Source organism: Dasypus novemcinctus, chromosome 3 (genome assembly GCF_030445035.2).
Source record: "Dasypus novemcinctus isolate mDasNov1 chromosome 3, mDasNov1.1.hap2, whole genome shotgun sequence".
NCBI classification, from domain to species: Eukaryota; Metazoa; Chordata; class Mammalia; order Cingulata; family Dasypodidae; genus Dasypus; species Dasypus novemcinctus.
The window spans coordinates 97,849,978-97,876,557 of NC_080675.1; the positions used below are offsets into that span (position 1 = coordinate 97,849,978).

Genomic DNA, 26,580 nt, shown 5'->3' on the forward strand with positions numbered 1-26,580 from the left:
AGAAAGTGAAAAGGCAATACATAGAATGGGAGAAAATTGTTGCAAATCATATATGTGACACACGTACCATATATCCAGAACTTAGGAAGAACTGCTGCAACTCAAGTACAAAAACAAGTCAATTTAAAAATGGACAAAGGACATTAATAAATATTTTTCCAAAGGAAATAAATACACGGCAAGTAAACATATAAAATGATTCTTCACATCATTAATTATCAGGGAAAAGTAAATCCACTTTCACTCCCTAGGATTACCACAATAAATAATACAAAGAATAAATAACAACTGTTGGGAAGAATGTGGAAAAATTGAAACCCTTGAATATTGCTAGTAGCAATGTAAAATAGTGGCACCACAGTGGAAAAGAGTTTTACAGCTTCTCAAAAAGTTAAGCATAGAATTACATATGATGTTGCAGTTCCACTCCTAGATATATACCAGAATAACAGAAAATAAGCATTCAAAAATTACTTCTACGCATTCTTTTCATATCAGTACTATACATAATAGTCAAAAGATAAAAACAATCAGAATGTCCAAGCATTTGACAAAATGTAATATACATTCTTGGTAATAAAAACACAAAACACTCAAAATATTAGAAATTGAGGGGAGCTTTCTCAAACTTTTAAATAGTGTCTACAATAATTCATAGCTATTATCAAACAACAGTGAAAGCATGGATGCTTTTCCCTTAAGATCAAGAACAAAGCAAGGATGATTGATTCCCTAGTATTATGCAACTTGCTTGTAGATATTCTACCTAGTGCAATAACACAAGAAAAGCAATTAATCACCTCTTGATTCTCCATTCTCACTTTCTGAGCTCATACCAAAATTTTACAGGCTTGTCTGTTAACTCTCTTGTTCTTATATAGAATGTTTTGTTATTGTATGATGGAAAAAAATTAAAATTATATAGTACACATTACTTGTCAATTTGCTTGTCATTTGTTGATACATTGTGGGAATATTTTAGATCAATATATTTAAATCAAAGTAATGTTTTTCATGACAGTTGCATATTTTTTATGGCAGGGATATTGGGGAACTTTTAATATCAGTTCAATTGAGGAAAAATTTACAAACAATATAGTTCACCAATTTTAAGTGTACAATTCAATTGCTTTTGGTAAATGCACACAGTTGTGTAATTGCCACCACAATTACTATCTAAAATATTTCCATCATCCCAAAGTACTTCCTCATACTTTTTAACATAATTTCTCTCATCTCAAACCCTGAATCCTGAAAACCCTGATCACTACATTTTTTTTTTCTTTCCAAGAATTTCAGATAATTAATCCATACAGTATATAGTCTTTTATACTGTTTTATTCTGATTACTTTCCTTTATCCTAGTAGTCCTCAATTTAGGGTTATTTTGCAACCATGGGACATTTGGCATGCTTGGAGACATTTTTGATTGTCATTATTTGAGCAGTGGGGTGTTATTAACATGTAGTGGGTAGGAGCCAAATTAGCTACATAACAGTTTTCAATGCACAAGAAAGCCCACTACAATGAAGATTTATCTGGTGCAAATGTCAATAGTGTTGACAATGAAACACCTTGATTAACATACATTTAGTGAGATTCATTTTGTTTGTGCATGTATCAGTACTTTGTTCCTTATAATACCTGGGCTGTATTTCATTATATGGATATGCAGCAATTATTCATCCAATTATTCATCCACCAGTTGATGGACATTTGTTTTTGTTTTTACTTGCTACTTTCAAAGTATCATAAATAAAATTTCTGTGAAATTTCATGCACAGTACTTTGTGTGGACCTTTGCTGTCATTTCCCTTAGATAAATATCTAAGAGCATTACTACTAGGCTATAAAGTAATCCTGTTTCACTTTACGTGAAATTGCCAAGCTGCTTTCCAAAATGCATATCCACCAGGAATGACTGAGATTTCCTATTGCAATCTATTGTATTCTGGATATAAATATATTTTTTTCCATTCAGTGGCCCACCTATTCATTTACCTAACAGTATCTTTATGAAATGCAGAAATTTTAAATTTTTATTTATTCCAAGTTATCAATTTTTAAACTTTTATTCCTGTTTTGTCTTTTGGCCTAACTCTAGGGTTTAAAGACTTTCTCCTATGCTTTATATAGGACTTTAATAGCTTTAGCTCTTATGTTTTGGTCTATATCCATTTCAAATTAATTTTTGTGTAAGATGTGAGAGAAGGGTTGAAGTTCTTTTTATCCATCTGTCTTCTGTCTGTCTATTATCAGTCTATTCTTCTACGGAGTAATGACATGTATATTCAATTGTTTGAGCACTACTCTTTCCCACTGAATTATTTTGGCAATTTTGTTGAAAAGCAGTTATCATATATGTGTGAACTTTCCATTCTGTTACATTAATTCGTTTACCCTTATGCCAACACCACAGTATATTGACTACTACAGTTTCCTATTAAGTGTTGAAAGCATGTAGTATGAGGCTTACAAATTTGTTCTTCTTTTTACCAATGTACTTTAATGATTTTAGGGCCTTTTAAAGTCCGTATAAATTTTAAAATAAAAAATTTTCTAGAAGAAGTCTTCTGTTTTTTTCATAGCTGCCAATCTTATGGGAGTAAGATGGTATCTCATTGTAGTTTTGATTTGCATTTCCCTGATAGCTAGAGATTTGGAGCATTTTTTCATGTGCTTTTTAGCCATTTGTATTTCTTCTTTGGAGTGTCTGTTTAAATCTTTTTCTCATTTTTAAAATGGGTTGTTTATCTTTTTATTTTCAAGATATAAGAGTTCTTTATATATGCAAGTTATAAGTTTCCTATCTGATATATGGTTACCAATATTTTCTCCCATTGTGTAGGCTCCCTTTTCACTTTCTTGACAAACTCCTTTGGGGTGCAGAAGGCTTATAATTTTGAGGAGGACCCATTTATCTATTTGTTCTTTTCCTGCTTGTGCTTTTGGTATGAAGTTCATGAAGCCATTTCCTATTACAAGGTCCTGTAAATGCTTCCCTACACTGCTTTCCAAAGTCTTTATTGTCTTGGCTCTTATATTTAAGTCTTTGATCTATCTTGAGTTGATTTTTATATAAGGTGTGAGATGGTAATCCTCTTTCATTCTTTTACATATGGATATCCAGTTCTCCAGGCACCATTTGTTGAATATGCCGTTCTCTCCCAGTTGAAAGGGTTTGGTGCCTTTATTGAATATTATATGGCTATATATATGAGGATCTATATCAGAACTCTCAATTTGGTTCCATTGATCTGTGTGTCTCTCCTTACGCCAATACCATGCTGTTTTCACTACTGTAGCTTTGTAGTATGTTTTGAAGTCAGGTAGTGTGATTCCTCCAATTTCATTTTTCTTTTTCATTATGTCTTTAGCTATTTGGGGCCTCTTTCCTTTCCAAATAAATTTCATAGTTAGTTTTTCTAGTTCCTTAAAGAATGTTGTTATTTTTATTGTTATTGCATTGAATGTGTAGATCAGTTTTGGTAGGATAGACATCTTAATAATATTTAGTCTTCCTATCCATGAACAGGGAATATTCTTCCATTTATTTAGGTCTTCTTTGATTTCCTTGAACAATCTTGTGTAGTTCTCGGTGTATAAGTTTTTTAGATCTTTAGTTAAATTTATTCCTAGGTATTTGATTTTTTAATTTACTATTGCAAATGGTATTTGGTTCTTGATTTCCTCCTGAGCTTGCTCATTATTGTGTACAGAAATGCTACTGATTTTTGCACATTGATCTTATAACCTATGACTTTACTAAACTCATTTATGAGTTCTAGAAGCTTTGTTGTAGACCTCTCAGGGTTTTCTATGTATAGGATCATGTCATCTGCAAGTAATGAAATTTTAACTTCTTCCTTTCCTATTTGAATGCCTTTTATATCTGGTTCTTGCCTCAGTGCTCGAACAAGTACTTCTAAGACAATGCTAAATAGAAGGGGAGAGAGTGAGTATCCTTGTCTTGTTCCTGATCTTAGAGGGAAGGATTTTAGGATTTCACCATTGTAAACGATGTTGGCTGTGGGTTTTTCATATATGCTCTTTATCATGTTCAAGAAATTTCCTTGTATTCCAATCTTGTGGAGTGTTTTTACCAAGAAAGGGTGCTGTATTTTGTCAAATGCTTTTTTTTGCATCTATAGACATAATCATGTGATTTTTTTCCTTCAATCTGTTTATATGGTGTATTACATTGATTGATTTTCTTATGTTGAAACATCCTTGCATATCCAGAATGAATCCCACTTTGTCATGGTGTATAATTAATTTAATGTGTTGTTCAATATGGTTAGGAAGTATTTTGTTGAGGATTTTTGCGTCTAGGTTCATTAGAGAAATTGGTCTGTAATTTCCCTTTCTTGTGGTGTCTTTGTTTGGCTTTGGTACTACGGTAATATTGGCATCATAGAATGAGTTCAGTAATGTTCCTTCTGTTTTGATTTTTTGTAAGAGTTTCAGTAGGATTGGTGTTAGTTCTTTCAGGAATTTTTTGTAGAATTCACCTGTGAAGCCATCTAGCCCTGGGCTCTTCTTAGTTGGGAGGTTTTTAATGACTGATTCTATCTGGTTACTTGTGATTGGTTTGTTGAGATCATCAATTTCTTCTTTCATCAATATATGCTGCTTATGTGTTTCTAGGAATTTGTCCATTTCCTCTGAATTGTCATTTTTGTTGGAATATAGTTTTTCAAAGTATCCTCTTTGATAGTCTTTATTTCTGTGAGGTCAACGGTGATATCTCCTTTCTCATTTCTTATTTTTTGTATTTGCATCTTCTCTCTTTTTTTCTTTGTTAGTCTCACTAAGGGTTTGTCAATTTTATTGATCTTCTCAAAGAACCAGCTCTTGGCCTTGTTTATCTTTTCAAGTGCTTTCTTATTTTCTATTTCATTTAGTTCTGCTCTTATCTTTGTTCTTTCTTTCTTTCTTCTTCCTGAGGGTTACTTTGTTGTTTTTTTTACTAATTCCTCCAAATGTGCAGTTAGTTCTTCAATTTTTGCTCTTTCTTCTCTTTTGATGTATGAATTTATGGCTATAAATTTCCCTCTCAGTACTGCTTTTGCTGCATCCCGTAAGTTTTGGTATGTTGTTATCATTATCATTAGTTTCAAGGTAGTTATTAATTTCTTTTGAGATTTCCTATTTAACCCACTGTTTTTCTAAGAGTGTGCTATTGAATGACATATCTTGGTGTGAAATCTGGGCCTCTGGCCCTTGCAGATTTCCAGCTTCACTCCACTGTGGTCAGAGATATTATTTTGTATGATTTCGATTTTTCTGAATTCATTGAGCCTTTCTTTGTGGACTAGCATATGGTCTATCTTGGAGAATGATCCATGCGCGCTTGAGAAAAATGTATATCCTGCTGTATTCGGGTGTAATGATCTGTATATTTCTATTAGATCCAGCTCCTCTAATATACTGTTCAAATATTTTGTTTCTTTAAAGATTCTCTTTTGAGATGTTCTGTCCAAAGTCAGTAGTGGTGTATTAAAATCTCCCACTATAATTGTAGAGACATCTATTCTTTCACTTAGTTTTTCCAGTGTTTGCCTCATGTATTTGGAGGTGCCCTTGTTAGGAGGATAAATATTTATGATTGTTCGTTCTTCTTGAGAGATTGTCCCTTTCACTAATATGTAGTATCCCTCTTTGTCTCTCACAGTTGTTTCGTATTTAAAGTCCATTTTGTCTGATATTAATAGAGCTACTACTGCCTTTTTTGGTTATTGTTTGCTTGTAAGATTGTTTTCCAACCATTCACTTTCAGCCTCCATGAATCTCTGGGTCTAAGATGTGTTTCTCGTAGACAGCCTATAGATGGGTCGTATTTCCTTATCCAATGTCCCAGTCTGAATCTTTTGATAGGTGAGTTTAATCCATTGGCATTCAGTGTTATTACTTTCAAGGAATTTTTTATGGTAGCCATATTTTGATGGGACTTGTGTTTGTCATATTTTGTTTGTTTTTTCCTTCTCTTTTTGTCTTTTTTGTTGCTCTTGCACTCTCCTCCAACTCTGCCACTCCTGTTTTTTCCTTTCTTCCTGCAGAACTCCCTTTAGTATTTCTTGAAGGAGAGGTTTCTTGTTGGCATACTATTCCAATTTCTGTTTATCTGTGAATATTTTGAACTCTCTGTCATTTTTGAATGTTAGTTGAGCTGGGTAGAGTATTCTTGGTTGGAAAATTTTTCTTTTAGTACCTTGACTATATCATACCACTGCCTTCTTGCCTCCATGGTTTCAATTGAGAAATCAGCTCTTAATCTTATGGAGTCTCCCCTGTATGTGATGATTTTCTTTTCTCTTGCTGATTTTAGAATTTTCTCTTTGTCTTGAGCATTGGATAATTTTACAAGTATATGTCTTGAGGAGGGCCTGTTGGGGTTTATTATGTTGGGGGTGTGTTGTGCTTCCTGGACACGTACATCCATCTCTTTCAGTAGATTTGGGAAGTTTTCAGCCATTATTTCCTGCAACACCCCTTCTATCCCCTTTCCCTTCTCTTCTTCTTCTGGGATGCCTATAGTACGTAAGTTTATACATTTTGCATTGTCATTCAGGTCCTAAGTCCTAGCTGGATTTTTTTCTATCTTTTTATCGTTCAATTCTACTATCTGTTTTCAGATGTACTGTCTTCCACGTTGCTAATTCTCTCCTCTGCCTCTTCTAATCTGCTGCTATTTGCTGAGAGTGTATTTTTGATTTCTTGAACTGTGGTGTTCATTCCCATCATGTCTGTTATCTTTTTGCACATGTCTGCAATTTCCTCTCCAAGTGTTTTCTTCATATTGTTAAATTCTTCCTTTACTTCATTAAGTTGGTCTTTAATATATGTTTTGAGATCTTTAATTACTTGTCTTAATTACTTGTCTTATGTTCCTGGTTTTTAGTCTGTTCATTGGATTCAGCCATGTTTTCCTGATTATTGGTTTGGTTTGTAGTTTTTTGTTGCTGTCTGGTCATCACTTTATCTTGACAGGTTTAATCAGTTTCTTAGCTTCTTTGTCTAGTCTTGGGGATTAATTAGTTGTTGTTCTTGCATAAGTGTTATGTCTTTTCTTTGTCACTTTGTTCTTCTTACTCTAATTTCTTATTGCTGGCTAAGTTCACTTTGAAGGAAAATATTAGGGCCAGGGAGAGGATATTGTGTAAGAAAAGAAAATGTGTAAAGTAGTATTGGTAATGACAGTTAACAGAGTAACAATGTGAGATCTGGGAGAATGGATATTAGACTCATGTAAGTTGTGTAGAATTATAGCAGTAAGTAGAGTACCTATAATGAGATAGTCAATTGAATATGGGGAGGAATATAATATGAATTAAAAAGCCAGTGTTTTCATGAGAGAGGGAAATAGAAGAGAAAGACAATAATATCAAGAGTGGATAAAAGACAGAAAACAGAAAAAAGGTATTAGAAATTAAAAGTTAGACTATTTGGGGGCCAAAGAAAGGGAGGTGGAATGTAAGAGAGACAGTAGATGATGGAGGATAGCAAGATGTGGTGGAAAGGGGATAGTGTAGGTGGCCAAAATCAATTCACTTAGAAATGAGGAAATGGAGGATGAGGAAACACAGCAAATGTGAGGCACTCCCTACAGCACCTATTGTATAAATAAAATAAAACTAAGAAGAAAAAGAGAGAAAAGAAAAAGAGAAGAAAAAAATAAAGGGGAGGGGGTGGGCAAAGAAAAGGGGGGGAGCAAGAAAAAGAAAAGAAGGGAAAAAAAAAACCTAAATAAATGAAAAAGGACCTTGGGGGATACAATGGGAGAAAAGACCTAGAAATAATGCAGTATTAGCAACCTAGACAATAAATAAAAAAAAAAAAAAAGGAAAAAAGAGAAAAAAAAACCCATAAATGCCGAGGGCTAAGACAATCAAGGACCTCAGATGGACCTCAGGGCGTGGTGGATTCAGGGTTGGGAATTCTGTGATATTGCAGACTCAAGAGGTGTGAGTCTCTGGGTTTAGGGGACACAGACCTGAGAACCAGGCATCCGGTTAACAGGGAGCCTGGGAGCACCGCAGTGCAACACAGCCTTCAGGGATCCCCACAGCTGGGCGCCAGCCTAGGGGGAGGGGTCATGCCCTTAAGCTCTGACCTTTGTGTCAGAAACCCAAAATTCCACCTCTCACAAGAGTCTCTTCTGTCACTGTTTCACCAAATCGACTTTGGGACACCTCCTGCCCTGCAAGCCCCCAGAACAGCCTGCTTGGGGTGCCGCTGCCTTACAAACAATTTAGGGACTGCCGCAGATGGGCTGCCAGCACTAGGGGGAGGGGCTCTAGCCGGAAGCTCTGACCTCCATGTCAGAAACCCAAAATTCCATGTCTCGCAAGAATCTCCTCCGTCACTGTCTCACCAAATCGACTTCCAGACACCTCCCACCCTGCAAGCCCCCGAATAGCCTGCTCAGGTCTTGGGAACTCCCTAGCACAGCAAAGCCTCCAGGAATCGCCACCGCTGGGCCACCAGCCCCAGGGGGAAGCGTCCTGTATGCTGCCCTGATCTCTGTGAAAGAGACCCAAAATTCTACCTTTTACAAGAATCTTCTCTGTCACTCTCCCATTAAATTGACTTCCAGACATCTCCTGCCCTGCAAACACCCAAAACAGCCCAGTCCAGCAGGATTCCACTCTACTAAGCTGCTTCTTTGGAGGAGAGATTATAAGGCGCACTCACTCAGACGCCTTCTTGCCCCACCCATCCAACTTAAATATTTTAGAATGACTTCCTGTTTTTCTGAACCAATAACTGAGTATCTCACTCCACTTCAAATAAGTTTTTAGTGTTTTTTTTTTTTGTAATCTGCAAAGTAACTTTTAACATTCATTCATTATGTAAACATACATTATAAAAATAAAATCCCTCCCTTAATGTCTTTGCTGCTCTGTCCTTCTACTGTGACCCCTCCACCCCCACATATTAATTTTTCTTGCTGATCAAAATTTTAGTTTTTGTTCTAGGTCAAAAATGACATTATCTCTAGCAACAGCATATCATTGGTTAACTTCAGCACATTATAGGTTTTCCTTTCTTTAAATTTCATTCACTCTTGATCTCTGAAAATTGAGCTCTAGTATTTTTCACCAATTATCTTATTTATGGGTGATTAATATTTCCAAAGAAACTACAGATTACTGAAGGGGAGCAACATGTTTATGGATTTTATTATCTACTCTCTCTAGTACACAGTTCAATAATTGAGAATGCTTATTAAAATTGGTTGTCTTGATATTTCCTCCTGCTTGTTGAAATGATGATGTTTTCAACTTCCATTCCCTCAGTCTCTCACGTCCAGGTGAAAATAATCATTTTAAATTCCCACAAGACTCTTGACGTATCTTCTCTTTGGGAACCCAATAAGACCATCTTTAGTTGTTTAACAAACTCCATTGTAAAATTGTTTCTTGGTCAATTCCCAAGTCCCTACATCTATTTTATTCACAGCTGCTAAACAGCTAATGTTGCAACTTGGTCATATATTTATATTTAAAATTACATCCTATGTGTTCTCTGGCAGAAACCTGCCTTACTCTGTGACTACTCTCAAGTTCTGATTCTGCTACACATCTGGCAAGAGAGATCATTTTCAAATGATTTTCACTGAAACAATTTTAATTGTCTGTCCTTGCCACTCTTATCTAATATTTATTCCATACAGCTGAGATTGAATTAACAGTTTGCTTATGTTGGTGGGTATGAAGGGCAAATAAAACAAGGGTGGAACTAAACAGATTGGTCTTTGAGCTTAGTACCTCTTTCCCATAAAATGATGAAATATAACCTTTAGACATAAAGGCATATCACATATTTATAGAACTATAAATATTTATAAGAAGAACTGTCTTATATTGTAAAGATAAAAATATTGAAACCAGGAGAAGTCAAGTGCTTTTCTGCAAACTAATACAGTTTGTAGTAAACTTTGATAGTAAATCAGTCCTCATCCAGTGAATGAGTATCACATACATAAATTTATAAAGTACTTCCACTAAATATTAACCAGATAACTTTTATATGTGGATATGTCCATTTCTGGGATTTTACAAAAGTTCTGCAGCTGCTCATTGACATCTCACTGTAATGTTAAAAGCCCAAGCTGCTTATATGTGATATAATTTTTATATGAAATCTATTTGCCCTTTTTGTAATGGTATCCTTGGAGATAAATTATAAATGACTATATATACATCCTTAATACATTATTGACACGAGTCCTTACTAAAGATAAGGTATTATCTTTAGGGTCATGTAGAGAAATGGATGTATTTGGTAGATCAGTTCAGGATTATATAATCCCATTCCCTTGTCTTTCAGTATAGAAAGGAAAGTGTTAATTTATTTTCAATGCTATGACTTATGTGGTATTTCCAAGCAACCTCTAATACCTATAATTCCCTTTCAAACAATATGGCAAATAAGAAGGGTGGAAAGACCAGGAAAGATAAATTTTCATAGACGAATCTAAGCCTATGACTACCTAAATGCTAGAACAGTCCAGCTAGAAGTAAAATGTTGGTAACCAGTTTGTAGTTTTTGATTTTGAGGCATAAAATTAGATGTGATTTTTGTTCCCTCCACAGTCCCCCACCCCTGTAAAATGACCAGATTTACTAATACTTCTTGACTGTAACAAAGTCACTCTAAGGAACAGTATGAACAGTTATTATGGACTAAGTCACTAAAGTGACTTGGTTTTTATTCATGTAATGCCATGATGCCTTCTTAAGCAGAATATAAACTCTGATTAAAATTTTTATCATGGTGATTTTTCTATTTTATTTGGTATTTTGGTTGTTAGAGTGTTATAGTGAGGTATTTGACAAGAAAATTCATGTGCCTAGTAAGGAAGCACTCTCAACCTAAAATCCATGTTTAAGTTTTTTTTTTTTTCCTTTATTAAGGAAGTTGAGGGTTTACAGAACATCAAGAATGGAACACACAAATCCCATATACCACCCAACCAGTAACAGCTTGCACTGGTGTGGAACATTTGTTACAATTGATGATAGGATGTTTTTATAATTGTGCTCTTAATTAAACTCCATAATTTAACTTAGGATTCACTGTTTATGTAGTGCAGTTCCAAAGATATTTTAAAAATTTATTCTGTTGCAGTATATATAGTCTAACATTTCCCCTTTAGTCATATTTAGATACATATTTCAGTGCTGTTACTGTGTCCAAAATGTTGGGTGACTGTCATCGCCATCTCATCTTTAAGCTTTGATGCTAAAACATTACATTAATAAATTAAGCCCATTTACTAACTATACTGAGTTGACAAAGACCAGGTTTTTAGTTATTTAATCTTGGAATATTATGTACACCTAATTGTAGCAAAAATGGAATACTATGTGACTGTCATAAAAAGAGTAACTAAATCGGTTATCTTTGAGAAAACAACTGTTCAGAATAATCATGAAATTTTTCATGGAATAAGCTGTTTAGAGGAATCGTATTGACAGGTTTTTCAGAGTTGTGACTTCGATTGTCAAGTACATCATTGTCTTGTAAACCCTATCAATGGAATTAAAATATTAGTTTTTTGCTTAAAACAGAACAAATTCAAAACAGAAGCGAAATGATGTATAGTGAAAGGACTGTCAGATCATAGCATGGACGTAGTGTGAGAATCTTAACATTCATGTTTGGTTTTAGTAAACAGTCAGGAAACAATTTTGAGTTGATATTTTTAATGAAAAATCATTGATTAAAGTCCTTATCTCCAATACAGCAACACTAGACAACACATGGCCACTTAATGGATTGTAATAGAAAAGCAGACTATTACTCATATTCTTAAAGGAAAGGAAAACTTTTGAAATTGGAGCTTTTGCTTCCATAGAATCATAGCTTCTCTTGATTTTTTTCTTCAATACAGGCTTCCACCTCTCACTTAAGGCAATGGATGTGACCAATAAGTCCACTGTGTCTGAGTTTGTTTTGCTAGGACTTTCTAACTCCTGGAAGCTGTAGACGGTTTACTTCGTGGTCTTTTCATTGTTTTACGTGGCAACAATGGTGGGTAATAGTGTCATAGTCACCGCAGTTATAGCAGACTCTCACCTACACTCCCCTATGTATTTCCTGCTCACCAACCTTTCCATCATCGATATGTCTCTTGCTTCCTTTGCCACCCCGAAGATGATTGCAGACTACCTCACCAGACATAAAACCATCTCCTCTGACCACTGCATAACCCAGATATTTTTTTTACACCTTTTCACTGGTACTGAGATTATTTCACTCATGGCTATGTCCTTTGATAGGTATATTGCAATATGCAAGCCCCTCTGTTATGCTTCAATCATAAGTCCCCAAGTGTGTGTTGCTCTCGTGGTGGTCGCCTGGGTGGTGGGAGTCATGCATTCAATGAGCCAGGTCATATTTGCCCTCACATTACCATTCTGTGGTCCCAACAAGGTAGACAGTTTTTTCTGTGACCTTCCTGTGGTGTTCCAGCTGGCTTGTGTGGATACTTATGTTCTGGGCCTCTTTATGATCTCAACAAGTGGCATAATTGCCTTGTCCTGCTTTATTCTTTTATTCAATTCTTATGTTATTGTCCTGCTTACTATCAAGCATCATTCTTCAAAGGGATCATCTAAGGCACTTTCCACCTGCAGAGCTCATTTCATTGTTGTCTTCATGTTCTTTGGGCCATGCATCTTCATCTACATGTGGCCACTGAGCAGCTTCCTGGCAGACAAGATCCTGTCTGTGTTCTATACCATCTTTACTCCCATTCTGAACCCAATAGTCTATACCTTGAGGAATCAAGAAGTGAAGACAGCTATGAGGAAATTGAAGAATAGGTTTCTAAATTCCAACAAGGAAACTCAGCATTATTTTTAGTTCTAACTTTAAATCTATGAGCTTCTAGATTTAAATTCCTAGCCCTTAAGTGCTCTAGTGATTTTTACAGAGCATAGGTCACAATGCTGTACTAGGCTCTTAATTTTGGAGTTATTATCCAACTGTTATTGCCAAGAATTTGTGGCAGCACAAATTAAATACATTTGAAATAATACATTTACCTTGCCTGTTCAAAATAAATTTAACATTCAGAAGGTCAGTTTGACAGAAACAATTTCTTCCAGATGCAAAGACTATCTGTAAAAATGCCAGGAATGACTGGTTCACTTAGGACATTCAGTATTAATTCCCTATTAATTGGGACAGAGGAAAAGTGAATTAGAAGAGGAAATATAAATATCGGGAGAACTAGGAGATGAATATATTTATATACAGCTAGCAACGGAGTTACTCAGAGAGTTGCCCCTAAATTATGACAAACTAGCAACATTTCTATAAGCCTAGAGACTCCATACTGCTGTAGGAGATCAGTCTGACCAGTCTGTAATATTTTTATGTAATGCGTCTGCCCCTCCTACTTAACCTTTAAACTTATTTGGGATTTCTTCTATTAAAGAAAGCCCTGGATTATGTTTCACTACAAATGTTGATGAGGTCCAAAAAATATGCTGTAAGTAGTGGAGTCTCTATCACTAACTCTTTAGCTAATAAGCAGAACGATTCAGCTGTTAACTCCTGAAAATGCAGGGTGAATAAAGAGCCTAGGGAATTCTGCAAATAGGAAACATTGCGATTTGAGGTGAAAATCAGTACACTTTGTCTTGTATGTACATTTTGGTAGCTTGTTGCCTGGGAAATTAAAACTAGAATTAAATTAAAAGGTACAGTTTATAATAATTTCATTTGTGTAAAGCTTATGCTTTCTTTTTAAAGTGTTATATTGTGTTAGATTTTGGTAAAATTACATTTTGCTTTTAATATACTGATGAAAAACTAGAAATTTTTGCTAGGCAATACAATGTCTATTAAATAAGCACATTTATGTATAGAAATAGGTTTTACTGTTTTAAATAAGAATATTAGGTTCCATATCAGTTTTGAGGTACACAAAATATAACTACCACCTACTGGTTAGTACTGGAATTGCAGGCATTGCTGGCCATGATAAGTAATTCTATGGGAAGCCATGCTTTGCAAATCACCTCCCTTAAATGATAACAACATTAAAGATTTAACTATTATTTGTAAGTTACTAAATGGTGCTTATGAAATATAGTGTCTAGTGTATGATCCAGCTTCTTATCACAAGAGGAACAATTTGTTGCCACCACAGTATTTGACAAATATAAAGTGATTATTCTTTCATGGCATCTTTGAGTAAATGGAGAAAGCTAGGAATAGATATGCAGTAATTATCATTAATGAGAGACAAGTTAAGAAAAGGAAATAACTAAATTTATTTTAAGCCAAATGAGAAAATAAATGTTTTTTTCTTCATCAGTTTCTTCTTCTCCTTCTTCTCCTTCTCCTTCTCCTTCTCCTTCTCCTTCTCCTTCTCCTTCTCCTTCTCCTTCTCCTTCTCCTTCTCCTTCTCCTTCTCCTTCTTCTTCTTCTTCTTCTTCTTCTTCTTCTTCTTCTTCTTCTTTTCTTCTTCCTCCTCCTCCTCTTTTTCCTCTTCTTCCTCTTCCTCTCCTTCCTCTCCTTCCTCTCCTTCCTCTCTTCCCTCTCCTTCCACTTCTTCATATTCAACAAATAAAGAAGCAATTTTACAGTTTATAAGTGTGGAGTACTGTGTTTGAAACCTAGGAAGGTTTGAAATTGTTGGATAAAAATATTTACAGTATTCACATCAGAATGAAATCTGTTTATGTCATCAAATCAATTGCACAATTTTATTTGAAATAGGGATACAAGTGAACCTATTTAGGTTGTGTTTGTGAACTTTTGTTAAATGTGCAAATACATGTAGGATCATTTTGTAGGAAATATTTTAGCTGGTTTTAGAAATATCTAAAATATTATTTCAAATGACATAATTTACTTGGCTGGGAAATGATTTCAAAAATTAACTTTTTTCAGTACAAAAATGTAATGTCTGTTTGAAGGAATATCATCAATCTTCAGAAAATTTTTGGAGAATTCTACAACTCACATTAATTCTCACAAAAAAGCTCAAATATGTAACTGATCAGTGAAGACTCTGTAAGGCAAGGGTCTACATCTGAGAATGAAAAGTATTGAGGACAGCTTCTGGAGGCCTTCCATAAATAAATGGAAATACCTACCACCTTCTCTGGTGATTCCACATGAGGAGTCATTATTCAAGATCACTCTACATATTATATAAACACATCTCAATTTGGTGCAGTTGGTGGATTTTGTTAACTTCATGTCTCTTCTATATGCTGCTGACATCCTTACACCAAAAGCAAGTTCAGTGGAAGAGTCAGAGGCACCTTAAGCAGTGGCAAGGATGGTGCCACTTGCCACCACAGCATGCAAAAGCAGAACTGATGTTTTGTAAAAGATCCACTCCTATCGCAAGACAAATAGAAACCAGTTAGTATAGATCAGGGGTTCTTAACCAGGGGTCCTAGGATTCTGTTCTGTCATAAAATGCTTTGCTATATACATGTGTGTCGATTGATATACTGACTTAATTGACTCAAGCAAAATAAAGCAATATAGAGGCAATATATATTTATTTATTTTATTAAATTTCTGTTAATAATTGGGAGAATATAAAATCAGCAAAGGATTGTCTACAAATAGGGGTCCAACTGCTGCATCATAATGCTTTACGGGAAATGGACTTGGCCCAGTGGTTAGGGCATCCGCCTACCACATGGGAGGTCCGCGGTTCAAACCCCGGGCCTCCTTGACCCCTGTGGAACTGGCTCACATGCAGTGCTGATGCGCGCAAGGCGTGCCGTGCCACACAGGGGTGTCCCCCACCTAGGGGAGCCCCACGCGCGAGGAGTGCGCCCCGTAAGGAGAGCCGCCCAGCGCAAAAGAAAGTGCAGCCTGCCCAGGAATGGTGCCACACACACAGGGGGCTGACACAACAAGATGATGCAACAAAAAGAAACACAGATTCCCGTGCCGCTGACAACAACAGAGGCAAAGAAACAAGACACAGCAAATAGACACAGAGAACAGTCAACCAGGGTGGGGGGGGGGGGAGGGGAGAGAAATAAATAAATAAACAAATAAATAAATAAATCTTTAAAAAAAAATAATGCCTTGTAATATGCATACATATAGATAGAAGCTCACCAAACTGGGGGACACACAAACTTACTTGGCCCATGTCTGGCCAGAGTCCCAATTGGATGCAATATAAATATACATGCATATATCTAGTTAGTAAACCTTTGTTAATAATTGAAAGAACATGAAATAAGCAAAGGATTTTTTATAAATAGGGGTCCAACTGCCATATCACGATCCCTCACAATTTACATACATATAGATATAAGCTCACCAAACCGGTGGACACACCAACTTACTTGACTCACATTTGGCCAGAGTCCTAATTGGATATAATATAAATATATATGCATATCTAGTTTAATAAATCTATTCTGACAATTAGAGTGAGAAATAAGAATACATGATCAGTGAAAAGATTAAATCAATACTGAACAGAGTCACAAAAATGACAAAAAAAAAAAAAATAGCAGTCTTACATACAAACTCACCAACATCTAGCTCACAGCTGGAAAGCTCTGAATCAGCAGCTGACACCAGACTGTTGACTGAAAGCAACACCCATATAGAGCACCCTTTCCCTGGGTGGGACTTCAACTGGCCCGATAAGAGACTATTCCTTTTTTTGAGCTTATAATCAATGAACTCAATACTATAGATGGCAACTTCCGGGCATTGTGTAAATTCCCAAGGAAGTAGCCAGTCTCCTCAGGAAGGAACACAACATGCTCAGGACAGTACGTTCCAAGGTTTTATGTGTCAATCCCTGGGAGAAAGTGGCCAGCATTCCTAGGTATGATCACAATACTCCCCCAATGCACCCTATCTGTTCTTATTTGTTACAAAACATTCCCCAGTGTGCGCAATTTTTCTAGCTCTCATCATTCTTCCTGAAATATGAAAAATGCTGACCAGTAAGGCATTGTTTGTTGATTAACAAGGCTTCCTGCATGATGTTTCACTTTTAGGTTTGAACGATACTCATTAAATATTATTCCAATACAGGGTCCATGGAAAGATTTCAGGGGGTCTGTTAGCTTGAATTGAAAGAAATCAACCTATTAACTTTACTTTCTCTGACCTCTAACTTAAGTCTAGCATTTCCTTCACTTATGAATGTATGCAATGTTACAGTGGTATTCATTTCATATCACATTACAGCGGTTGCATATTTTGAAAAATTTTTCATGCTCATCCGTACTTAGAAATTATAGTAGTTGTTAGACCCGATGCTAGTAGAGTGTCATAAAACTATCTGCTGCTACATTCTGAAAAAGGGTCCATGATTATCACCTGACTGGCAAAGGCATCCGTAGAACAGAAAAGGTTAAGAACCCCTGTTATACAGCAGCTTTCCATACAGATTGTAGGTTATTCTAAATGTAGCGCTTAGTAGATTCCTAGGTGATTACAGTAGATATAAGTTGATCCAGACTGACTTGGTTTTCTTTTGTTCTTTGTTTTTTTTTCCCTCTAGAATACAGGACGGGACCAGTGCCCTTGTACTTATTTCAAAGTTTTTTATTATTATCATATTTGTTATGGTAATCTGCCATCTATGATCTTTGATGTTACAATTGTAATTGTTTTGAAGCATCATGAACTGTGTGCAAGAAGGCAAAATTAATAGTTAAATATTAACTGTGTTCTGCCTACTCCACCGACAGCCATTCCCGCACCTCCTCCCTCTCCTCAGACCTACTTATTTCTAGATAAGATGCTGTGAAATTCTTGACAAGACAACAAAGTTGTTAATATGTTACATGTAATTTTTTGTGAAACCAAGAGTCAACCAATGCAACAAAATTAATTATTGTCTTAAGAGATTAGACAATCATCCCAATTTCAACCACCCTGTTCAGTCAGCAGTCATCAACCTAGAGGGCAAGACCCTCTATCAACAAAAAATTATGATTCACTGAAGGCTATCATGATAGCTAGGATTTTTTAGCAATAAAATATTTTCAATTGAGATATATGCATTGTTTTTTAGACATAATGCTATAGCATATTTAATATGCTACAGTATAGTATAAACATAACTTTATATGTACTAGGACCCAAACAATGCATGAGATTCACATTTTTGTGATATTTACCTTATTGGAGTGGTCTGAAACCATACCTGAAATATCTCTGAACCATGCTTATAGGTTTTCTAGCTATAATCTTGTTTGTTCATTATTTTATTTTTTATTACTTTGAATATGTCATCTCCTTGACTTCCAGCATCCATTATTTCTGATGAGAAGTCAGCTTTTAATCCTTTTGAGGTTCTTTTATCTTGCTGAGTTGGTTTTCTCTTACTGATTTCAAGATTTTGTCTTTGCCTTTCAGCAGTTTGACTGTTATGTCATAGCAATTCATACTAAGTATGAATCTCTGTGTTTATTCTCCTTGAAGTTTATTCAGCTTTTTGAACATGTTTTTCATCAATTTTGGGAATTTTTAGCCATCATATAGTCACATATGTTTTCTTTCTGCCCCTTTCTTTCCTCCCTGTCCTCTTGGGACACCCATTATGGGCATGTAAATATACTGATAAAATTGATTGTGTTCTGCACATAAGGGCTCATTTTTATTCTTCTTTTCTCCCTGTTCTTCAGATCGGACAATTTCTTATGGTCTATCTTCATGTTTGCTGATTCCTTCTCCAGCCAGCTCAAATATGCTATGGAAATCTCATATTTTTTTTCATTCCACTTGTAATTTTCCACTCTAGAATTTCTTTTATTTCATATTTATAATTTCCAAATATTTATTAATATTTTCTATTTGGTGAATCATTGTCATTATTTTCTCCTTTAACTCTTTAAACATGGTTTCCTTTCCTTTTTTCAAAATATTTTAATAACTACTTTGAAGTCATTGTCTTCTAAATCCAATATCTTAGCCTCCTTAAAGACAGTTTCTACTGACTATTTTCTGAGTCAGAAACACACTTCCTTTTTATTTTGCCTTTTATCATAATTTTATTTTTTTCACTAGTCATTTTAGATTATATATTTTAGCAACTCTTGATCCTATTCCCTTTCCCTCCCATGGGAATGTTTTTTATTTGTTTCAGGTGTTCATTCTTTTTATTTTTTATCCTGGTATCTTAAAGTCACAATTGGCTAGTGATAGCATGTACGACGTCATCTTGAGTCAATACCACTTCTGTCTTTTGTCAGTGTCAGGCAGCTTATAAATTACACTTTTACTTTTTGCCGGCTTTCCTCATGTCTTCTCTGCTTGTGTACAGATTTAGCATTTTACCAGTAACCAGTAAATACTTAGCAAATTCTATGATCTCTTATAAGCATGCACTCAGTTTTCCACATGCATATAGGTTTCCCACCTACTAAAGACATGTGGGAGATTTTGAGGCTTACCATAAATGTTTCTCAGATTTCCCTGTCAAAGGCTGGTGTGCCATGTCTTGCTTATTACAAACAATATCTCAATCCCTTAGACTACCTGCCATGTCAAACTTTTTTTTTGCTGCCAAGATCATTATTATTTTAAGAAACACCCCTCAGCAGTGGTTTCCTGTATTCAGTCACCCTAGTAGAATGTCCAGGTAGAATGAGCTGGTGAAGGTGGTGGGAATGCATGGGGTCTTAGGTAAAAATGCCACAGAATTCCATTGTTGTTCCCTGATACTCTGTAACTTTTACTGAATAAACACTTCTCAATTTTTTCACATGATTTGGTCAATATACATAATCTTGACAATTTTGGCCAGTTTTATTGTGTCTTAAAGGTATTTGTCTAGCACTCACTCCCCCACTTCAAAATTGGTCTTGCCTTACTGTAATTCATTTTGCATGCTCCAGTCAGAGAGACAGTTCTAAAATGCTAATTTTTTATGACACTCCCTTTAATGACTCAGAAACATTTTCCCCAATGACTTTATAATGTTCTTAGTAGCAATTCCAAACAATGTTATATCTCTTACATATACATATCCCACATACTGTAGATTTCAGCCATATTACATTTCTTCAGTTCTTCAGTATTACACCTCTCATCAAATGTTCACATCTTGACATGAAGATAAATATGGCTGTTGTTATTTTTTCCTGCCTAAATCTTCCCCATCTAGAAACATAAGCATCTGCTTAACCCAGTTAACTCCAATTCATCCTTCATTTAACACCTGAAACCTTCCTTAAATCTTAGGTAAGTTTAAAACCTTCCTACCCCCCTGAGGGTAAACAAGTATCATTTTATTGTAATTATTTGTTATTTGTCTTCCTCCTCAGAATATAATTTACATGAGATTAGGAACTATGTTATCTTGTACCCCAATATATTCACAATCCCTAGTTTAGTTTCTGAAAAATAATTAGTGTTTGATGAGCATTCATTGGAGAAATAAATTAATATGTTATTATGAAGTGATTTGAATTAATCAAAAACTCACCAAAAGAAGCTTGTTAAATAACGGAAATGAGACATGTGAAAAAAGAAGGAAGATTTAATTGCAGTTAAAAGCAGACTTTATTTTCTAACTTCTTAATTTGGACATTTAAAAAAATATCCAAAAAATGAAGAAAATGCTCTAATGCACAATCCCAATTATTACCCAGCTTCAATAATAATCAATGTATATACAATATTTTTAAATATTTTTTATAATATTATTATATATTATAATATATTTTATAATATTTTAAAATATAAATATAGTTTATATTTATAAGAGTAGAAATGTCAATTGCATATTTATTTTTGCTGGAAATTACTAAATTCTCTTTTGTAATGGATATTCAATATTATATTCCCCCCTGCAATATATGAAATGTCACTTAGCCCTCTCAAAGCGAGTATATTGGGAAATTTTCAATTTTTGACAAAATGTTATATGAGATTATGATATTTCAGTGTACTTCTACTTTAACAATTGAAGTACTTAAAATAAAAAGTATAATCTAATGCATTTCTAATGAAACCAAAAATGTGTTTCTTGGAGAGAAAAAATAATGCACCAATATGTGAATAAAATAAAAAGGAATTATACAATTAATATTTGGAAATCAGGGGGAAAAGTCCATAAATTTATATGTTCAAGAGGTTAAACAATCACTCAAGAATGTTATGTAAAATCAAAAGACAACAGATCCATCCAAATGAATTTGTTGATTCCTTAAGAAACCATAAATTATCAAATGTGCCTGAGAAGAAGAAAACTGAAGATGTCAATAAATGTGCAGTACATCGGAAGGGAAGTCAAAGATTTAACGTTATGAAAGTGACAAGGCACATTCATGTTTATGAACCCCTTCTTCCAAATGTTCAAGAAACAAATAATACCAGACACAGTGACTTAAAAATACTACAGGTCAATTTCATTTTCCAACCTATAGGCAAAAATCCTAAATAAAAAAATTAGTACCTCAAATCCAAGTTATCATATGTTCATATAAAAATGCCATCATTAAGTGGGGTTTACTCTGTGAATATAGATATGTCCACATTTGATGAAGTAGTAATGATGCTTAACATTGGCTATTAAAAGAGGAATTCATCATATGCTACCATTGCTGGGGATTAGAGGTCTGCTGGACTTTTTCATATTTTCCTTCTAAGGTAAGCAACATTATTAATGTTTCAATTTAATGCTTCATGAAGTATTTCAGGAGTCGTTTACATTTACAAAATTTCCCAAACCTATTAGAAATATAGGTCATGTAATTGGTATTGGGTGAGACACAAGGGAGTACCCGTGGGAGCTGAGGGAAAGGGAAATGGTTTGTCTCTCTGAACTCAAGCCATTTTCCTTATTCAACAAGTCAGCAAAGACCTAATGGCAAGAAGTCTCTATGGGAAATATCCTCCCATGGTCCAATTTCAATCCTCAATCCTGAATGAAACAGAAAAATAATAAAAGGAGAAATGGGTGGAATAGAGTACTAAGAAGAGGAGGAAACCTGCTTAAGTCAAGATTTATTATAGCTCTGATATCTGGGCTCAAAACTATGTCTAAATCTAATGCAGTTCATTTGTTGGAGTATTTGGTTTGAAAGAAACAAAAAAATTTTCAACTTTCTTGAAACCTGCCAATAATTGAATCAGGTATGTTTATTTTGTTAACTATTTGCTTGATCCATTTGCTTGAGATTTTCTCTTGAAGAATATTAAGACTTTTAACTAGAGAAAGAGAAACTTGGAGAAATGGGGTGTGAAATTTGGGCTTTTGTTCAAATTCTTTTGTGTCATCAACAAAATATTTAGATTCATGTTGGTCTGCTGCATAAAATTTCATTTTGGGTTTAATGTAAAATAGTTTGAGGATGAATTTCTGTAATAGTTGAAATTATATTTTGTTTTCTAAGGATTTCATTCTGATGAGCTGTGTAGCAGGCTCTCTATCAAAGCTACTAGTGTCACTTTATTTTCATCTCAGTTCATCCCAGCCCAGCCCAGTGCATAGGCAAAAATGGCATTCAGCAGGTATATAAATGCCACTCTCTTTGAGGATTTCTGAAATTTTCTTTCTCCTCCTCCCACAACCCATTAATTTCTCTTTCACTTTCATTAAAAGACAGTTGTCTTTTCACAGGTGACTAACGAGGCCAAGAACAGTTCTATTCTTAAAGTTTTAAAAATCTATGTTTGCTCCCATTAGATGAAAATTTCTGGCCTTACAAAAGAATGCCCCAGGAATGATTCCACCTCTCACACTAAATTATACTGATTGTTTTAAATACCCATTGGAATAGTTCACTTTCAGTTATTTCTCATGGTATGAATTACTCACTCATGAGATTCTTTTTTATGGTCAAGATTTGGAAGGATCTTTGTAAAGTGTAATAAACCAAAAACCCATTTAGCAGATATTATTAAGGAATAAAGTTTTCCAATGTAAGAGGTTGTAAAATAAAATTTATACTTTTAAGCAAAAAGGTAGCCATTTTGGAAAATAAAACATACATTACTTCATACCTTTTTAAATAGAGATGTATATTATTATTATGAATTTCATTTATGTTATATTTAATAATATTTAGTGATTTTAAAACAACTCCCTCAACTAAACCTCTCATTTTCCAATCTGGGTGTTCTTTTGAGGCTGATCTCTATTAAGCCTTACCTTTTAGATTCCTTTAGAGTCTGCGTTTTCAACGGCAATGGAAAGAACCCTGAAAACTTGGGATGAAGGACTGGATCTGTAACTTAATGGTTGTATTAATATAATTTTCAACATAGTAGTTAATCTTTCTTAGTATCAATTTCCTTATGTGCAAAATGGGAACAGTAATCTCTTCTTCACCAAATTTTTATAAAAGTTTTTTAAAATAAAAATTTAATGCTCGTAATTGTATTTAAAAACTTCAAGTTAAACAACTTTGCTCACGGATACAATCATTTTTTAACCAACTTTCACAAAGTGACACATCACTGTTAACTATTTCTTAGAAAATTAAGTATGTGAGACTTCTTTCTTAATAAAAAATACACAAAAAATAAACTGCTTTCTTTTCAGTTAAGAGATTCTTGCACTTCTGTACACAATTCTGATGAATACTTAAATCAAAATCTTTCTTCATGGAAAGTTTCTTTGTAGTGTCCCAAAGAAGCTGCAGAGAAAACACAGGTAGAATGAATTATTTTGCAATCAATTGAAAAATTGTTTTTCATTTCAATATTTGCCCAAGGAAAAAGCTCTGTGTTGCTGGATAATTTTCAATGTCTGTACCATATTTTATTATGCCAGTAATTCTATATCCTGGTTATAATTCGGTGTACAGTTCTATATTAATCAGCTAAACGTCACAGTCGACCTTCAAATGATCTACTTTTCACTTACCTTATTTAAGTCAGCTCTTTGCTTTTTGTGACTATTATCACCTCACCTATTGATATTCTGTAATGACCATGTGACCATCTCAGTTTACTTATTCTCATATGGCTCAATGTCAAAACAGCTTTGACAAATTTAGAGACAATTTGGATCAAATGGTTTTAATGGTTGTGGTTATGTGTATCAAGTACTAGACAATGGAAAGAAGTATGAGGAAAGCCAACCATAGTAAAAAATAACTCAGGGAAAAAATTAGGACTTTTCTAGTTGAGTGCAGCATCTTGGGAAATTCTCTAGAATTGGAGTTGCTTAAATGAGTGGCTAATGTAAAGCAGTAGGGCAAGAAAGGCAATAGTATATTCTGAATACTGAAGTATCTCCTCGTGATAGAGGTCTTTTTTTTTTAAGGATTTTATTTATTTATTTCTCTCCCCTCACCCCCACCCCGCCCCAGTTGTCTGTTCTCTGTGTCTATTTGCTGTGTGTCCGCCTCTGTTGTCAGCAGCACACGAATCTGTGTTTCTTTTTTTGTTGCGTCATCTTGTTGTGTCAGCTCTCCATGTGTGTGATGCCATTCTTGGGCAGGCTGAACTTTCTCTTGCACTGGGCGGCTCTCTTTATGGGGTGCACTCCTTGCACATGGGGCTCCCCTACGCGGGGGACACCCCAATGTGGCACGGCACTCCTTGCACGCATCAGTACTGCACGTGGGCCAGCTCCACACGGGTCAAGGAGGCCCGGGGTTTGAACTGCAGGCCTCCAATGTGGTAGACGGATGTCCTAACCACTGGGCCAAGTCCACTTCCCATGATAGGGGTCTTTACAAGTTTGATTAGTTGTCTGTTTTTCATTGTTATTTTCAAGAAGATTAGAGTTAAGCCACAACTTTATAAACTGGAGTTATTGATTTACTACATTTACATCTCAAAGTTATCCTTCCTAAGTAAGGATAATTGAGACAATATATTAGTCAAAATTATAGATAAAACATTTCTAAATACGATTAACTCTAGAACATTTTAAATTGATGAAGACCCTTTAGGATTGTGGTCTACTTGTCTTGCTCTGAATAACAATCCATTAACATGTCTCTTTGCAGGTACTTTTCTTTAGGCTGAGACCATGGACCAGAGAAATTTTACTAGGGTGGCTGAGTTTGTGTTGCTAGGACTGTCCAATTCCTGGGAGCTCCAATATTTCTTTTTTGTGTTTTTTAACATTATGTACATTGCCATTGTGCTGGGCAATCTCCTCATTGTCCTCACAGTGATTTCTGAACGTGCCTTGCACACACCCATGTACATCATGCTCAGTAACCTTTCTATTCTTGATGTGTTACTGGCCACTTATGCAACCCCCAAGATGATCCACGATTTTCTTTATGAATCCAAGGCCATCTCCTTTGAGGGCTGCATGGCCCAGATATTCTTGCTCCATGTCTTTGCTGGTGGTGAGATGGTACTCCTTGTAGCCATGGCATATGACAGGTATGTAGCCATATGCAAGCCTCTCCACTATGCAACCATCATGAGCTTGTGCAAGTGTACAGGCATGGTTGTAGGCTCTTGGGTCATTGGGGTCATGCACTCCCTGAGCCAGCTGGCTTTCACCCTAAACTTGCCCTTCTGTGGCCCAAACACAGTAGACAATTATTATTGTGACCTCACTTTGGTCATCAAACTTGCCTGTATGGATTCTTATGTCCCGGAAGTGTTGATGCTTTTGGACAGTGGTCTGATGGGGGTGACTTCCTTCTTGCTCTTGCTGATCTCCTACACGGTCATCCTGGTCACTGTAAGACATCGTTCCTCAGTGGGCCTGGCCAAGGCCCACAGCACCCTGACTGCCCACATCACCGTGGTGACCCTCTTCTTTGGGCCCTGCATCTTTATCTATGCCTGGCCCTTCGGCAAGTTCCCGGTGGATAAGGTCCTTTCTGTGTTCTCTACAGTTTTCACACCCATACTGAACCCCATTATCTACACACTGAGAAACAAAGAGGTGAAATCAGCCATGAATAAAATGAAGATGCGGTATGCACGTTCCTGCTGCCTGTCTGGCCGTCTCTCACAGGACTAGATTTGCAGACAGGAGACTTGAGTAAATGGAACTTTGCCTTTGTTCTTGTGACCACTATTGTTTTCAAAAGTTATTTTATTTGATTAAAATTACAAATGTAATGCATGGTCCTCATTTAATATTTGTAGTAAAAAAGACGACATGATTATGCTTTCTATAACTCTACATATATTTTCTATAGCATTTTAAAAATATTTCAAAATTTATATTTTTATTAGAGTTCACAGCCTGCTACATAAAACCAGTAACAGCATGGTTTTACAACTACTGTTTAATTTAAACTTTATCTACTTATTTTCATTTAAAAAGTGATAATTCAAACTAGCCAAACTAAAAATGGAATATTTCATTTACGTGATAAAATACTCTAAGTAATGTATGAGATTTGCCCCGGCATTAAAAATTATCTCAGTGATAATCTCTTTTCACATTTTACATCACAAGGTTTGTACACTCAAAAAAAAAAAAAAGCCATAGACTAATTCAGCATGTAAAAATTAATTTTGTGAATATTCAAGATAACATTTTCCATATCTGTTTATATTTTATATTTTCCTTCTCACATACAGAATTTCAGGGGACTTCACACACCACTTTATTTTGGTGACTTTATAAAATCACTTGAAGTTGCTTAGGTAACATTTATTTTATCATTTTAGTCCTAAAAT

The 26,580-nt window shown here is 35.1% G+C and overlaps 2 protein-coding genes across 2 annotated transcripts; both read left to right on the plus strand.

Annotated features, from left to right (window-relative positions):
- The first annotated feature begins 11,922 nt into the window (after positions 1-11,922).
- LOC101433929 (olfactory receptor 4K2-like) lies at positions 11,923-12,873 on the plus strand. The gene is given in 1 exon segment (XM_004482714.2): positions 11,923-12,873. A coding segment is annotated over 1 exon segment (951 nt).
- A 12,082-nt stretch (positions 12,874-24,955) lies between these two features.
- LOC101433495 (olfactory receptor 4K15-like) lies at positions 24,956-25,912 on the plus strand. Its single transcript, XM_004482713.1, has one exon. The coding sequence runs from the start codon at positions 24,956-24,958 to the stop codon at positions 25,910-25,912; it is 957 nt and encodes a 318-aa protein (XP_004482770.1).
- Positions 25,913-26,580: the final 668 nt, after the last annotated feature.